At 44.2% G+C, this 17,833-nt stretch overlaps 1 protein-coding gene across 1 annotated transcript in view; it reads right to left on the bottom strand.

Moving 5' to 3' along the window:
- The window catches only part of PTCHD1 (patched domain containing 1), a 65,059-nt gene that overhangs the window by 23,484 nt on the left and 23,742 nt on the right, over positions 1-17,833 (bottom strand). Inside the window, exon 2 of the mRNA XM_027534046.1 lies at positions 1,577-2,237. Coding sequence (XP_027389847.1) covers positions 1,577-2,237 — 661 coding nt within the window. The remainder of the gene's footprint in view (positions 1-1,576; positions 2,238-17,833) is intronic.

Below are 17,833 nucleotides of genomic sequence, written 5' to 3'. Positions count from 1 at the left end.
CAGGCCAGAATATTGGAATGGGTAGCCATTCCCTTCTTGAGGGAATCTTCCCAACCCAGGGATCAAACCCAGGTTTCCTGCATTGCAGGCTGATTCTTTACTGGCTGAGCCACCAGGGAAGCCCAAGAATACTGGAGTGGGTAGCCTATCCCTTCTCCAGGAGATCTTCCCGACCCAGGGATTGAACCAAGGTCTCCTGCATTGCAGGCGAATTCTTTACCAGTTGAGCTACCAGAGAAGAGCATGGAGGGCAGCACATAATTCTGTGGCCCCACCAGCCCCTGCATATTATCATTTAACCATCATGCAGCTAAGATGGCCTGAGTAAATTCCTTTTTTTCCTACTACCTCTAAACAGGGCATCAGGCATACTAATGAACTCAATCACAGTTATTTCTCAGCCAGTGAGAAATGCCACTTCATTTGTCATGTCAGTATCTGATTCCAAATGACATTTTAATTTTTCTAAAGGAATTGATGAGAAGTTGCCAAAGAAGAGGGAGAAGCTAAGTGTTTGGGTCCTTGGCTCATGAGAAACTCGGTACCAGGCTTGCTGGACCTCTGCCATCATCAATATCAGATGGACAGAGCAACTGACGTTATATTATGAGCACTATGGCTTTACATATACCAGAATCTCCATGAGGAAATTTCTGCAGCCCCCAAGAGACTACATAATAGGATTCATTTTAAAATATTCTCCTGAGTTCATAGCAAAGACAAGAAAAAGTTACCTTCCTATTTATGTCTCACTTGTTGCCTTCAGAGTTCTTGTCTACTGACCATATCCTTCCGTGTGATGTTCGCGTCCACCCTGCCCACTGGATAGGGAAACCATGGGCTGGTGGACACTGTTGGTGCCCCACTCGTGGCCCTCCAAGCCCTCATTCTTGAGCTCACAGAAGCCTTCTTACTCCAAACACTGGTAACCTGAGAGATTTCTCCAGCTTCATGAATGTGATCAGTCTTCCCCGGGAAGTGCTGGGGAGTTAATGACCCAGGGGAGAACCCTCAGTGAATCATACAGAGGGTTTCTGGGTCCATACTGCAGCTTAAAGAGTCATCACCCCTCAAGGACACCTCTGAGGTCTCTCGAAGGTCCCCGGTGAGACTGAACCACAGATGCCCACAGTGGTAACCTGCTGATTAACATAACCCCGGATTGTCTTCCTTCCCTGTCTCATGTCCCTGCTTCCAGGTTGTGGTCTCCCAGGCTAACCTCCCCAATAAACTATTTGTATCCAGATCCTTGTCTCAGGGTCTGCTCCTGGGGAAGCCCGACCTAAAACACTGGTGCACAGAGATTAATATCTGCTGAATTTAAATTAATATCTACAGCTACTTCATGGAGGGCCAGGGCTAGAAGTCAGGGCTTTGGGCTTCCAGCATATCAACCAGATACGGTTACTTCTTGAGACCCAGCACCACCTTACAGAATTGGTCTCAGGGCTTCTGGACTAAAAGAAGATGCTATAAATGAAACAAAATTGTTAGACAGCTGCTCTTGGCCTTTCAGGAACCCTGTCACCACCATAAGAAGAAGGAAATAGAAGGGAAAAAAAAGGACAGTAATTACCTAGCATGACGAAAGGGACTCCCAGGAAGGTGGAATTGTATTTCCCACCAGTCAGATTGATGATCCCAGCCGCGGTGAGGGTGGCGAGGCTTATGGTCACCAGCCCAAGCAGGCCCAGCCAGGGTTTGCTGCGGACGCAGTCTTGCATGGAGCAGCAGAGGATGGCCATGGTGACCACCAGGATCAGGCTGGTGACCAGGTAACGTTCCGATACACGGCTGGTCTTCTGGAAGTCTTCCCTCAGCGAGGAGGATGTGTAAGGGTACATTTTGACTTTGCTGTTAGATTTCTGGAACAGTCGGACAGTGTCACAGAAGCTGGACTCCCACCTCTCCGCCACCATGTCATTGAGACTGTTGATGGACTGCAGGTAGTAGGTGAGCTGGACGGCCTCTGCGGATTTCACTCGATCCTTGCTGTGCACAGTGACGCCTCCCAGCTGGTGCCCATTATAAACTGCCCTCCCATCTTTTAAGTGAGTGATCGGGTACGTGATAGCAAAATTGGTCCGGTTGGTGGCCCGAGCATTCTTTAGCTCCTCTAGGACATGCACGATGTCGTCCACAATGCAAGTCTTATCGTTATTCAGGATACAGATGTGAGCAAATGTGTAATTAAATCCAGGCCTTGGAACCTGGATCCTGGTTACAGCAGCATGCAACTATGGGGAAAAAAATGAAAGTCAGTGTTGATGACCAAAAATAAGACATTCCTAACTGACAGCTCTGTGGATCCAAAGGTCTCTATTTTTTTGTAGGGGAAGGGAAAGGGAGTCACTCATGCCATCTCCAAGCTAAAGAGTTCAAATGAAATGTTAGGACCTTACATCAGAACTGAGTAGTAAGGATGTAGGACACCCATCTGACTCGAGGGCCTCCTAGCGTGGTCCCTGGACCAGCAGCATCAGCACCACCTGGGGACTTGTCAGAAATGAAAATTCCCAGGCCCCATCTCAGACCTGGTAAGTCACACTCTCTGGGGTGGGGCCTAGGAATCTGGGTTTTCACAAACCCTCCAAGGGAGGCCGATACAGCTAAAGTTGGATGTTGTGTTCTTTAAGTGTGATTCAGTGGGTCTGTAACTATCTGAGAATCTCAACAGGTCTACCATTCAGTCTCCTCCTTCAAAATATAATGGCAAAAGTGAACTAAAGCACAAGTCCAAGCACAGAGGTCCTATGTAGGCCCATCCCTTGTGGCTGATTTGGAGGGCAGTGAAGTGATTTCCCCATTCGGTGCAATCACTCAGGCATATAAGACAAGCAGTTCACCTTGAGGATCCTTAGTCCTGCTTCTACAGGAAGGGGGCTGTAGCTGCAGAGGTTGGCTGGGGTACAGGGCAGTTGTGCTAAGGAAGTGCAGGAGGATTTATTCTCTGAAGCTTGCCCTAAGTCAAATTTGCCATGCCCTGGTTCTGTATGCCTGTGATCCAGGTGCCCATGGGAATACAGACACTCACGTAACATCACCTACTACATACCCGACACAGTTCCATGCCCTTCATACAGATTATGTCATTTAATCCTTACAAGAAACTGCAGTAGGTACAAGTACCCACCTTGTGTTACAAATGAGGAAACTAAGGCACAGACAGGCCAAGTCACCTGCCCAAAGTCACACAGAGCTGGGCTGTCCCAGGCAGTCTGGCTCCAGCACTTGTCCTCCTAGCTCCTCGCCAGACACCTCCAGGTTGGCAATGCCAACAGCTGGATAAATCCTGATTTGGGGCTTTCACCACCCCACCCCTAAGAAATTACAAGTGCTCCATCAAGTTCAGATATGTAAGAACATGTGTATTCTGTGGTCTAAGGTGAGAAAGTAAGGCCTTCTCCCTGTGAAATGAGGCCAGTTTCCAAAATGAGGCCAGTGGTGGCCATATGAATTACATGAGCACACCTAGGACCGTGCAGAGCATAGAGCACTCTCCTGAGTAGAGCTGGCCACTGTTCCACACCTGGTGAGTGGAGAACACTCCCCACAGAAAGGGAATGAAAGTCTCACACCCAGACTTGCCATACTGGTGCTGCACCATTGTGATTCATAACCTTCTGAGTGTCTCCATGACCCCGATAGATTTGCTTTGAAATCTGCTGTAGCTGGTTTATTTGCTAAGACATTTTGCTGTGCATGCCTGTGCCAGGATGAATGGGATATTGATTATGGTTTTAGAAAATGTCTGAGGGGCACCAGCTGTCAAAGTCCTTTAGTTTGTGCAGAGCATGAGTTGTTAATCCTAATTCTCAGTGGCTCCTCCCTCACATCTCCTCATAGGCCACAACCCTGAGGTTCAGGAAACACTTCACTGTATTACATTTGGCTGAAATATTCTGAGTCCTTTCCTACACACACACACACTCACACACACATGCAGAGTTGATGTCCCAGAGATACCTAGGAGACTGTTTTCACCAAACTCTAACCATATGCTAAATTTTTGTTTTGATGCTTTGGGATTGATGAGGAGCAGAATGACTTGAATGGTTTTAAACATTGAGTGTGTTTAGACACACCAAGAGTGTGTTCTAAGCTTGGTCCAGTGAGTTTTGATTAAAAGAACTCCTAACTAAAAAAGAAAATTCCAAAATATGAAAGGTTACTGTGGAGGAGGGAAGAACCAAGAGGAGTTTAGTGACAAGAGAGTTAAAAGAAAGACTTTGGGGGAAAGATTCAGAATAGGCTAGAAAAGGAGTGGTATTGAAAGCATGCATATGTGTAATATTTAGTGCATTGTTTGTTCCCATGAACGGTCTAATAAATCTCCCTTGGAGTGATTACTAAATATGTCAAGAGAAAAAGATTGCCAAATAAGATGGTGTTAAGCCACAGGGCTGAACCCAATTATAGCAAGGGGATATTTTCCATCCATTCTCTGATGCGACCATGCCATGCTGGGTGGGGAGTTGTAAACCATTTAGTGATCTGGCAGCCCTGTAGATCTACTGCTGGGACCCTTGAGACCACAGACCAAAGAAAGCAGACATGCTGTTAACCCCTGTACCACCAGCACATAGGAGGGAGGCTTGGAAAGTGAGAACCTCAGTGAAGTTAGAGAGGGGAGGTTTCTTAACTCTCAGTACCAGAGCTGCTGCGGGATTCACCTGCTTTGAATTTCTGAAGGTCAGGTGGGTAGAACATGTGTCACTCTCGCTTCTCAGTGGCAGGGAGATGCTGGGTGACAAAGCAGCCAGAGATGGGGTATTTGCTGAAGCCACCCACCTGGCAGGGGGAGTCTGCATGATTCTCCTGGGGGTAAAAGGGGAGTGGATAGTGAGCGGCTTGGGAAAGGAGAGTGGAGATTCCCTCCTGGGACTTCTGGAGTGGGTGTGGCTCTTCAGGGAGCCATGGGCAGACACACTGCACATGCTACTTGGACTTCTTCCTGTATAGCGTTTTAGAATGCCCAGATTTACTTTCCTAAAGGAGCCCCACTCAGGACAGCAGACACATTAGTAGATGATCTTAGTCCATTTACAGGGTAAAATGGAAACCAGAGATCACAGCTATGTGTTGTCGTCATTGGTCTATACTTACTTTAAATTTCTGTACTGGAAAAGAAAAGCAAGATGAAAATGATGACAAGTTAGTTTACAGTGACTTCATCTTAGCCTTTAAATAAATTTTTGCTCTTAGGGGCAGAAGGGGGAAAGAAAGATAGGAAAACATCAAAGTGTGATAGTGAAATGGTTACCAACACACCTCAGTCTACAGAATGGACAGTCTCAATTGCTGCAAGCTTATTATTAGTTACAGACCCTTGGAAAAGAAAAGGAGAGGGAAACATCGTGAAGTAATAGTCCTGACCCTTAATATAGTCTGGATCTGTCATGTGGCTCAACATAGAATCCATGTTTATATAACTCTATAGATTTTTAGATTATTCACTCAACACACATTCAATAAGTACTCATCAAATCTACTGTATTGTCAATAATAGGATAAATTCCATGAATTTAGGGTGCTCACACTTACATATGGAAAATCACATAAAAGATCTGGTGTCCAAAACAAGGGAATGATCCTAACAGTAGACAATGCTGAGCACTCTAGCAAAGCATAATCCAGTGTCAGTCTTGATCACAATATGTTTATTGTATTTGCTGCCAAAGAGGCCAGTGTTTGTACATGTGTGTGCTCAGTTGCATCTGACTCTTGTGATCCTATGAACTGTAGCCCACTGGGCTCCTCTGTCCATGGGATTTCCCAGGGAAGAATAGTGGAGTGGGTTGCCATTTTCTTCTTCAGGGGATCTTCCCAACCCAGGGTCAAACCCATATATACTGCATTTGCAGGCGGATTCTTTAGCACTGAGCCACCTGGGAAGCCCCTCAAAGAGGCCAGACTGAATGTTAAATTGAGATTCATTCTAAGGCTCTGTTTAAATTGTTATATTCTTTGCTCTCATTACCCTTCAGGTTAAGAATGATGATAGTAATAGTAACTAGTCTGCTTAGTACTCTCTATACAGTTTTCAATTTTATTCAATACAAGACCCTATGGAAATGGTTAAATCATTATTTCCATGTTATAATTGGAACAACTGAGGCCTAGAGAATCTAGACCAGGACAGCTTTAGAACTTCAGTAAGGATGAAGAGGATGTGGAGAAGAATGAAGAATTGTCTGCCCACCTGGTTTACGTGACCAGCCTTGATGTGACTGAGCTGTGGGGCAGCTGCACCTGGGTTTATGGGGTCCATTGAGAGAGACCAGAAATAATCCAAAGAGCCAACTTCATGTTTAGGCAGCAACGGAACATGCTGATGTGAACAAGTAACGAAGGATGGGTTTGAACTTACTGACTTTGCTTATTCTCCATCCAGCCTCTTCAGTTGCCAAAGAAAACTTTTAAAACAGACTTACCAAGCAAAGAGACTGTGGGGCATAATGGAATTCAGTAATAAGTTTTGAGTTGAAATCTGGCTTTTGCTGCTGAGATAGGAATGTCAGAGACCCTAGGAATGTCACTCTACTTCATATCTCAGATTTTTCAGTAAAAAACGGAGGTTGGTCCCACTAATCTCTGAGGACAGACCATTTGGTTCTAACATGACATAATTCTAAGATGAGTGACATCCACAAAGTATACAATCAGATCCTCAGCAAGAGAAAGTTAACTCCATAAATATCAATTTGAGATTTATTACAGCTGCTTGAAGTATGCTTTTTCAACACACTGAAGTACTTTTTAGGTCAATGACAGATCTGATAGTAGATGAAACCCAGAAAGAAAACCACATGGTAGGGAAAAATAGGTTTACTGGAGAGAAAAAAAACAAAAAGATTCCCTCCTCTGAGTGATTTCCCGGGCTGGGGAGGCACTCACTCTTATAATCCCCTTCTGCCAGAGCCTGGGACAAAGCCAGTGTGGGCTGCTGGGCACGACAGGCCAGAGTCTCATTTCCTCTCTGCCTCTCCTTGGCACAGGCAGATCTTCCTCAGAAGACAGCAGGGGCACCTTGTCGAGGAGAGTACAGAGGGATCCAGGAGGAAGTGTCTGCTCCTGAGTGGTAATTAACATAGGAAAAATACCTGTGGGTTCAGAAGAGCTCTTCCAACACCTTCCAGCTTTTTTTGTATTTGTTTCATGTTGAAAAGGGGGGACAGATAAAGGTGGAAGGCCATCCTGCCAGGCAGGGCAATTAACACCCTCTGCTATCCCCCAGAAAGCTCAGCTGCATTGAGGCTGTGAGGAGGGTGCAGGTCCCCAGGGGTATCAGTCTGGTGACACCACCTTTATGGGCTGCCTTCCTTTCCCTATCTTACCTTGCCGCTCCCTCCTTTTGCTACTCCCAAATAAGCTGCTCACGGGAAAACAGTTGAAAAGGGGAAATTGTTGGTTTGCTTGTCTAACCTAACCTACATTATTTGCCCCCAAATACTTCCTTCGAAGTGACACGAGATCAAAACTGCTTCAGAATGCTTTCAAAGAATATCAGGATTTCACCCCTAAGTGAAGCGTTTTATTCACTGAACCCCTCCAGATTCCATGCCTTGATCAGGGTTGATATTCTGCCCCTGTTGAGGGGGTAGGAACAGACTGGCAAGGTGTTCTCCCCCAGGACACAAGAAAACACCTTGAAGTGGATGGGTCTGGTCGCTGCAGTTCATCAATTACGCTAGTTCCCTCGGTGTTCTGTTCTGTAGCTGCATGATCTCACTCTCACCCACTCTCTTTCCTCTTCTTTTAATAGAAATGCATTACATCAGAACATCAGTTGCAAGTTGGGGATTGTTACTGTGATTCATTTGTAGTGCAGCCAAAAGCAAGTTAGTCATCCCTTAATAAGTGAACAGAAATATCATTCTGCCTTTGAAACATAACATGTTCAGAGGATACCGAATTTAAGCTGTGGATATAGCTAAACAAATGACTGTCTATCCACACGCTTCCTCTACCCATGTGTGCCCGCTGTCATGCTGACCTGCTCCAGTGACAGGAGACAAATGGTCACCTTTGTCAGTACTGCAGAGCCAGTGCAGGTCTGAAAGAGTGGAATGTTTCTGTTTTTCTCCTTGTTTTACCAGGGGGTAAACACTGTACTGTGGGTACTGACACTTTTAAAAGCCCCACAGTATAATTCCCTGAACAGGTTGTTTTGTCTTTGCAGCTCTGACTGGAAAGACACTGTAGCTCTGGATTTGAAGCAAATAAATCTGAGATTTTCAAAACAAAATATAGTCATGATGAAGGAAAAGACAACTGCAATATCTCATTGTGACTTTTGCCTGACTCCATGTTGCTCTGGATGAGAAAGAATATGATGAACCACAGGTTCAATACTCTCTTTTTTCCCCATAGCCTGGGAAGAAATTTGATTTGTTCTTGACTATTAAAATTCCTTGATAGGAAGAATCCTGGAAATCTCTAAAGTTAAACTTTCTGATTAGAGTGGTTATTTTTGAATCCTGCTGTTCTTACTTGACTTTCATGGTCAAGCTTAAACTCTGCTTGAGCAAGTTTGTGGGTCATGAGTTTTGCTAGGTAACTCTAAGAGAACAGGGCGCTCTCAGAAATCGGAGAATGTTAACGCTGATTGGCTAAGAGGCAAAGAGAAGTCCCAAAGAGCCAAATGCCTGGGGAACTGGCAACAACAGTATTAGGATTTGGTCAGGAGATCACAAATAACTATGCAAGGGACAGGAAAACAAAAAGAACACCAAGGACGTCTAGGTATAGAGAACAACTGTGAACCTAAGTGGAAAAACCACTGGATTGGGAATCAGAAGAATTCCATTTGGGTTCGTCCCCGTTCTGGGTTGGGGACCATGAGTTAGAGATAAATAAAAAATGAACTTTTGAAAACATATACCGTGCCACTTTGCTGCCCTCAATTCTCCAGTGATTCCTCATCATGCTGAGAGCAAAAATCCAAGTCCCGACTGTAGCCAGCAAGATGAGGCATTGCCCTGGGTGATTTCTCCGGATTCGTATCTCATGGTGCCCTAGTTATATGGCCTTTGTCATAACTCTGCCTGGAACATCTTTCTTTTACTTCCCTCCTCAAATTTAATCATCTTCTCTGACCTCAGCCTGAATTAAAAAAAAAAAAATGTCCCTGGCCATCACTATCTTGGCTTAAGTTTTTCATGACACCTGTTATGATATGGCATTCCATGATGCACCTCTTTGTTTCTTTTTTCTGCTCTCCCCACTAGAATCGGTGTTTTACCATGCTGGAGTGTTTATCTCTTTGGTGCACTTCTACCTTTCTATTATGTAGGATAGTTCCTGGAACGTATACTCAATAGTTATATAGTATACACGTGACTATTATAATCTTGTGAGTGAGTAGATTTTAGTCTGTCTCATGGTCATGATGAGGGTCCATGAGGTGATAGATCTGCATGCATTCTGTAAACTCCGGAGGGCCACACACATGTAGTTATTCTTCAGCAGGGAAGCATGGAGTGGTGAGTGTCTTCTAGCTGTCCAGATACAACCCTAAAATTGATTCCCAGTTTTCCTGGAGCTTGTGGTATTTCCTGTGATTTGACATCTTGTGCTTTAGTGGGAAGGACATGAGGTCAGAAAACCACCAGTTCAAACCCTGTCTATTGTTCTAGCTATGAGACCATAGCCAACACAGATAGCTGCCCTGTCTCCTTACCACTTCAGTGCACACCAGCCCTCTTTCCAGCCTGATGTGGAAATGATGAGGTATTAACATACTGTCCCAATCCCAAGAGGCCTAGATTGATGACTAAAAACAGTTTGTGTATAAATAGCCCAGCTCCCTTGTCCCCAAGGTGGGTTGACTCTGTGGCATATGTTCCTCATTGGCTCCTGGAGTTTCCCAGTGGGATTGGGCTCCAGTTGCCCACAGAGCCACCAGCTGGACAGTGTCCCCATAACTCACTTCTTCCCTTCCCTGTCTTACGTGGCCATTCTCTGACCAGAGCTTCACAAAGTTGTATTCCAAGATACTACTCACATCAATTTCTTGACTCTGCGACAACTTCGGGGATAACCCAAACTAAGCTTCAGGCATTTAATTCAGTTTCATTATATGTAAAGGGGGGATAAACCTGATCTTATAGGATCATTGTGAAGATCAAATGTGATAACATATAAAAGGTGTCTGATCTAGCATTCAATATTGGGTTAAACCATATGAAGTTGCCACTTCTGTAGGTAAAAGAGTGGGTCAGTGTTGGCAATTTTATGTGGCTCACTAACCTTCATTGAGGGTCTGTTCTTTCCCTGTTCTAGCCCCTCCTCCTTTCCAAAAGTCCTGTCAGAACCAGAGCTCCCTGTGGGGTAGGGGGAACAGATTTATATTTGGTTTCCAAGGGCTAATTTGGTGGTCGCGGACAGGCTTTTAGGAAAAAGACAACAGTTCTGGGTAGAATATCAACTCATTCCCTTTTACAAGGGAGTGATGCTTGCAGATATTGTGGCCATGAGTCCCTGCATGCAAGTGCAATGCATGCTTTTAGCAGATTTTTCTTAAGAGAAAAAATGCCACATAACCCACACCCTTGAAATATTTGAAACTGCAGATAATTAATAACAACATTAAATCTACAAAATGATGAGCAAGTGTCTCCATCAGATGAGATCTTTGACAATTGTTTTTCTCTTTCAAAGGATTCACTGTTTCTAAGGGGCACGGAGCAAGGAAGAAGTTCCACCTATGACATGGTGATGGCACTCCTGAATGGTGGACTGGAGTGAGTACTTGATTTAGTTCATAAAAGAGTGTGCTACTTGATAGCAGTTTTTCTTCCTGAAATGTTTTTTCTCTGTCTTCCAATCTGCTGACCTTACAAAGCTACTGACCTTAAAAGTCACAGGGGTGTTTCAGCTGCTACCTTCCTTTTTGGGATCTGAAAAGAGGTCCTACAGAGCAAATGGTTGATGCCATGACAGTTTCTATGATTCAGCTTGCCAGGGCTTTGACCTTTCTGGGAGGTGTGAATGTTGGTGGCCTAGTGTGGGTGCAATTGCCAGCCGTGACTCTTAGTAGATGTGGGATCCTGAACACTAAGCTGTTAGTAGCTCTTTCTGTGCCTCAGCTTCCTCATCAGTAAAATGGGGTCAGTCACAGGACCCATCTCCTTATGGTTGCTAGAGGATAAGTGAGAAACTGAATATAAACTACTCAATTTGGTCTCTGACACACAAGTGGTACCCAGTAGAGGTTTGTTAGCAAAAATGAAAATGAGCCAGCGAAAAACCCCTTTTCTATCCTCTGGTTTGACTTGTCTCCCTTAATATTTTTCTTTAATGCATAGAACTTTCTCAGTTGTTCTTGAAAAGTTGGCCAAAACGTTCATTCAGTTACTGAATATATTGTTCAATTAAGTTCTTGGTGAACACAAAAAAATGTCTTTTATTTTTATTTAAAACCAAAGGAACTTTTTGGCCAACCCAATATAGTCAATGAAATGTATAGGTGACAGATTTTTGCTTACATCTGTACTGAGAGACTAAAGAGTAAACAGGGTTAATAGTACATCAGTACAAATATCTTAAGAGAAGACCTGGATGGTACATGTTTATAAGTTAGCACTCCCTAATTCCAGATAAGCTCCCAGCCTAAAACCACTCAACCTTTTCCATGTTAGCTCCCAGTTAGATTACCATAAGCATCCAACTAGGCTCTATGGCGGGTGGGCAAAAGAAGGAACCTAAAAGGTGTTAATTGCCTGCAAAGGGTTGGGCTTTGTAAGAGGTCACTGTTATACTGCATTTACAGGTGAGGAAACTGAGCCTCAAGGACCTTATGTAACTTGCTCACAGTCACACATTTAGTAAGGCTTCCTAGGTGGTTTAGTGGTAAAGAATCCGCCTGCCAATGCAGGAGACACAGGATCGGGAAGATCCTCTGGTGAAGGGAATGGCAACCCACTCCAGTATTGTTGCCTGGAAAATGCCATGGACAGAGGACCCATGGATTGGCAGGCTATAGTCCAGGAGTCACAAAGAGTTGGACATGATTGAGCACACATGCACACATTTAGTAAGAGGATCAGCCCAGATTGAAATCCTGGGCTCAGAAGATTGTCCCCTCATGGGAGTTCTTTTGACAGTGTCAAGACTTTGCCCCTCATATCTCTGCTTTGACCATTTGAATATTGATAAACCTGTTTGGTGGTATTAGGCCTAAGCACAGTCAAGCCACAGGATGACATGGTTAGCAGCAGCTATGAATTAAAAGTGGTGATGATGTAACAAAGTCAAGGGGTCAAACATGACTGAGCACCAGGATCCCAATGTTTACTGACCAGTGAGGCCCAGCGAATGCCAGGTATCTGTGACAGAGACCTCAGAGGGAAGCCACATTCTTGGTCCCAGTTACAGGCACATTGCCCCGAGCTGGAGATGAGCACCACAGGTGTATGATGAAACAAGCATCTCATCAGTCCAGATAGCATCCTTTGCATCCTGTATGTTTTCTGTGTGACCCCACCCCTACCCCATACACACACACACACACACAGGAAAAAGAAAAAAAAAAAAGTATTACAGGACATATTTGTGGAAAGAGCTGGCAATTTGGGGATTTATTGCAAAACATCAGGTTGCAGTTGGGGGTTCCTACAGGATTTGGGTATCATCCCTCCCCAAAGGCAGTTTAACATCAGAATATAAATGCTCCGTGAGGGCAGGGACTCTGTTTCTCTCCATCCTGTCTCCCTGGCACATAGAGGAAGCCAAGCAAAGCCATGCCACCTGAGCCTTCAATGTTTGTTCCTTCTTGATGATTTATATTTTCTCTGGTGACATTGAATGATACTTCATTTGTACCCAAAGGCTACTGTGCTACATGCATATCATTTCCATCTTAAATAAACAGATGACATTGAATTTAATCCTGTCACTTACACACTGCAGACAAATGGCTGACCTCATTAGACAAATGGATATGGTTAGACTATAATCTACAAAATACAAATGCAGAGAAACAATTTAGGTAGGAGAGATTGGGTTCTGAAATAATTATGTGTTATGCTTAAATTATAGAGTAGTTTGAAGTTTTTCTAGTGTTTTTGTTTGTTGTATTTCTTTTTTTGGAGAGGGAAAAGTTTTTTTTAAAACACAGAAAAGTTTAGAGACTAATATAAAAAACTCCCATGTACCTATATCTAGTGTCATGTCTGTTCGAAGATTCTGCCTGCTGTTAATGCTGTCCATGGGTAGGGTGACCATATAATTTATCATGCAAACTGGAACACTTTTGAGAGTGCAAGACAGGGGCAGTAATTTCATAGCAACACCAGGCACAGAGTGGGATCATCGTAAGCAAAGCAGAATGTTCTCCCTACTTGTGCAGTCTCAGAGGATGTGAGCATTGATGTTACCTCATCTATTTATGCCTCACAGTGGCTGTAAAACGGCAGTCCTTTGGTTTTTTGTTTTGGCTCTGTTGGGTCTTCATTGTGGTGCATGAGCCCTTCATTGAAGCACGTAGGCTTCTCATTGCAGTGGCTTCTCTTGTTGCAGAGCACAGGCTCTAGAGTGCGTGGGTTCAGGAGGTGTAGCATGCAGGTAGAGTTGCCCTGCAGCATGTGGGATTTTAGTTCCCTGATAAGGGATCGAACCCATTTTCCCTGCATTGGAAAGCAGATTCTTAACCACTGGACCTCAAGGGAAGTACTGAGATGGCAGTCCTTTGGTTTGCAGACCCATCACTGCTGATGGAACCTGGACTGTTGCATGTGATGCCATCCTGTCATCAGACAGGCCTCTGGGAATCTGGAGAAACTCCTTCTGTCTCTTAACTACTTCCAATCACACCTCCCTTCCCAGCGTTGCAACTTCCTTCCATGCACATCAAGGCTCTGATGTTTTACAAGATTCAGCTCTCATGTAGCCCAGCTCTTTTCACTACTGCAGAGGCAGAGTGCATCCACAGCACCCTTAGAACATTCCATCCACCTGCCCTGAGCACACTGACCTTGCTGGAATCCACAGAGCGCTTCCCCTTGGTTGTCTCAGTGACATGTGGCTTCATCCAGCCAGGAGTAGAGGTTGCTTTTACATCCAAAGGTGTCACTCTGGGTGATTCTATCTTGATGTAATATGCCAACAGTGGCTCACAGACTTGGCTGATAAAGTTTCTTAAAGGCTCCCAGATGTGAAGTCTGTGATGACTCTCAGGCAGGTGGCAGGTGGGAGGCCAGAGAATTTTTGCTTTTTGGGAGTTAGAGGTCATAGAGAGAAAGTCTTAGGCATTTGATCACCAATTAGAGCAGTGGGCCATCTACTCAACAGGTACTAAGTCTCCACACTATGCTGGACATTAATATAAGCCCTGGGGAGGTAAAGAATATTATGATGTAGTTTTACCCTCAATAAACTTAGAGTCTAGTGGAAGGACTTTATAGATAGATTCTCAGAATTGGTTAGGAGAATGAAGTGTTAAAATTCTGTGATAGGAGTAGCCAAAGGATGTAACAGGGGTACAGGGAGTCTAACATGTTGGGGTGTGTGTATTTGTTTGTGTGTAGCCATGGTGGGGGGGTGGTCAATGAAATACAAATATGGAGAGGAGATGGGCCAGATGATGAAGGATCTTCCCATTCAACCATTTAATGCATATGTTTTAGTCATTGTTAGTAAATCTTACATCAAGCTATGTGAACAAGATAGATATGGCTTCATCCATGCCTGCCAATGCAGGAGACACAAGAGACATGGGTTCAATCCCTGGGTTGGGAAGATACCTTGGAGAAAGAAATGGCAACCTACTCCAGTATTCTTGCCTGGAGAATCCCCATGGACAGAGGAGCTTGGTGAGCTACAGTCCATGGGGTTAAAAAGAGTCAGACACGACTGAGTGACTAAATAACAACAACAACCTACACGAACCTTGCTGACACCAGATAGATATGGCTTTCCCCTCATAGAACATCCGCCCTATGGGAGATACAGACAAGCAGTGAGGCAATAAAAAAATCTGCATGGAGTTCTAGGATGTGGGAAATACTGGATATTAAGGGAAGGGCACCTCTCCCAGGTGGCTCAGTGGTAAAGAACCTGCCATGATCTTCTGGATCACATGCCCTTTGAATCTCCTTCCCCTTTGTCTCACTTCCCTGCATCCCTTCTGGTTGCCCTGTAACTCCCAAATAAACTACCTTTACTTGATTACTTGATTTCCAATACTTTGACCACCTAATGTGAAGATCTGACTCACTGGAAAAGACTCTGATTCTGGGAAAGATTGAAGGCAGGAGGAGAAGGGGATGAAAGAGGATGAGATGGTTAGATAGCATCACCAACTCAATGGACATGAGTTTGAGCAAACTCCAGCAGATAGTGAAGGACAGGGAAGCCTGGCGTGCTACAGTCCATGGGGTCACAAAAAGCTGGACACAACTGAGTGACTGAACAAGAACAACAACAAAAACAACTTGATTTATTTTAAGGTCTGCTTCTGGGGGACCCCAAACCAAGACATCTAATAATGCTCAAAGTGACTTAGCTGGTGGTCAAGTGGTTAAAATTCTACACTTCCAATGTAGGGGGTATGGGTTCGATCCCTGGTTGGGGGGAGGGAGTCCCAGATGCCACATTGCACTGCCAAAAAACAAAACAAAATCCTTCAAGAAGACAGAGCAATCCTAATAATGCTCAAAGCCTTTGGAATTAATGTTTTTTAATATACCAAATTCAGACTTAAATTGAAGAAAGTAGGGAAAACCACTAGACCATTCAGGTATGACCTAAATCAAATCCCTTATGATTATACAGTGGAAGTGAGAAATAGATTTAAGGGGCTAGATCTGATAGATAGAGTGCCTGATGAACTATGGAATGAGGTTCATGACATTGTACAGGAGACAGGGATCAAGACCATCCCCATGGAAAAGAAATGCAAAAAAGCAAAATGGCTGTCTGGGGAGGCCTTACAAATAGCTGTGAAAAGAAGAGAAGTGAAAAGCAAAGGAGAAAAGGAAAGATATAAGCATCTGAATGCAGAGTTCCAAAGAATAGCAAGAAGAGATAAGAAAGCCTTCTTCAGCGATCAATGCAAAGAAATAGAGGAAAACAACAGAATGGGAAAGACTAGAGATCTCTTCAAGAAAATTAGAGATACCAAGGGAACATTTAATGCAAAGATGGACTCGATAAAGGACAGAAATGGTATGGACCTAACAGAAGCAGAAGATATTAAGAAGAGGTGGCAAGAATACACAGAAGAACTGTACAAAAAAATCTTCACGACCCAGATAATCATGATGATATGATCACTGACCTAGAGCCAGACATCCTGGAATGTGAAGTCAAGTGGGCCTTAGAAAGCATCACTACGAACAAAGCTAGTGGAGATGATGGAATTCCAGTTGAGCTCTTTCAAATCCTGAAAGATGATGCTGTGAAAGTGCTGCACTCAATATGCCAGCAAATTTGGAAAACTCAGCAGTGGCCACAGGACTGGAAAAGGTCAGTTTTCATTCCAATCCCAAAGAAAGGCAATGCCAAAGAATGCTCAAACTACCGCACAATTGCACTCATCTCACACGCTAGTAAAGTAATGCTCAAAATTCTTCAAGCCAGGCTTCAGCAATACGTGAACTATGAACTTCCAGATGTTCAAGCTGGTTTTAGAAAAGGCAGAGGAACCAGAGATCAAATTGCCAACATCTGCTGGATCATGGAAAAAGCAAGAGAGTTCCAGAAAAACATCTATTTCTGCTTTATTGACTGTGCCAAAGCCTTTGACTGTGTGGATCACAATCAACTGTGGAGAATTCTGAAAGAGATGGGAATACCAGACTACCTGACCTGCCTCTTGAGAAACCTATATGCAGGTCAGGAAGCAACAGTTAGAACTGGACATGGAACAACAGACTGGTTCCAAATAGGAAAAGGAGTACGTCAAGGCTGTATATTGTCACCCTGCTCATTTAACTTATGTGCAGAGTACATCATGAGAAATGCTGGACTGGAAGAAGCACAAGCTGGAATCAAGATTGCCGGGAGAAATATCAAAAACCTCAGATATGCAGATGATACCACCCTTATGGCAGAAAGTGAAGAGGAACTAAAAAGCATCTTGATGAAAGTGAAAGAGGAGAGTAAAAAAGTTGGCTTAAAGCTCAACATTGAGAAAACAAAGATCATGGCATCCGGTCCCATCACTTCATGGGAAATAGATGGAGACACAGTGGAAACAGTGTCAGACTTTATTTTTTTGGGCTCCAAAATCACTGCAGATGGTGACTGCAGCCATGAAATTAAAAGATGCTTACTCCTTGGAAGGAAAGTTATGACCAACCTAGATAGCATATTCAAAAGCAGAGACATTACTTTGCCAACAAAGGTCTGTCTAGTCAAGGCTATGGTTTTTCTAAGTGGTCATGTATGGATGTGAGAGTTGGACTGTGAAGAAGGCTGACTGCCGAAGAATTGATGCTTTTGAACTGTGGTGTTGGCGAAGACTTTTGAGAGTCCGTTGGACTGCAAAGAGATGCAACCAGTCCATTCTGAAGGAGATCAGCCCTGGGATTTCTTTGGAAGGAATGATGCTAAAGCTGAAACTCCAGTACTTTGGCCACTTCATGGGAAGAGTTGACTCATTGGAAAAGACTCTGCTACTGGGAGGGATTGGGGGCAGGAGGAGAAGGGGACGACAGAGGATGAGATGGCTGGATGGCATCACTGACTCGATGGCCATGAGTCTGAGTGAACTCTGGGAGTTGGTGATGGACAGGGAGGCCTGGCGTGCTGCGATTCATGGGGTCGCAAAGAGTCGGACACGACTGAGCGACTGAACTGAACTGAATATCCTCAAAACACTGCACCATTC

The sequence above is a fragment of the Bos indicus x Bos taurus genome, chromosome X (genome assembly GCF_003369695.1).
Source record: "Bos indicus x Bos taurus breed Angus x Brahman F1 hybrid chromosome X, Bos_hybrid_MaternalHap_v2.0, whole genome shotgun sequence".
Classification (NCBI taxonomy): domain Eukaryota; kingdom Metazoa; phylum Chordata; class Mammalia; order Artiodactyla; family Bovidae; genus Bos; species Bos indicus x Bos taurus.
Note: the sequence above shows the minus strand (reverse complement) of the source record. Positions and strands in the feature narration are given on the sequence as shown.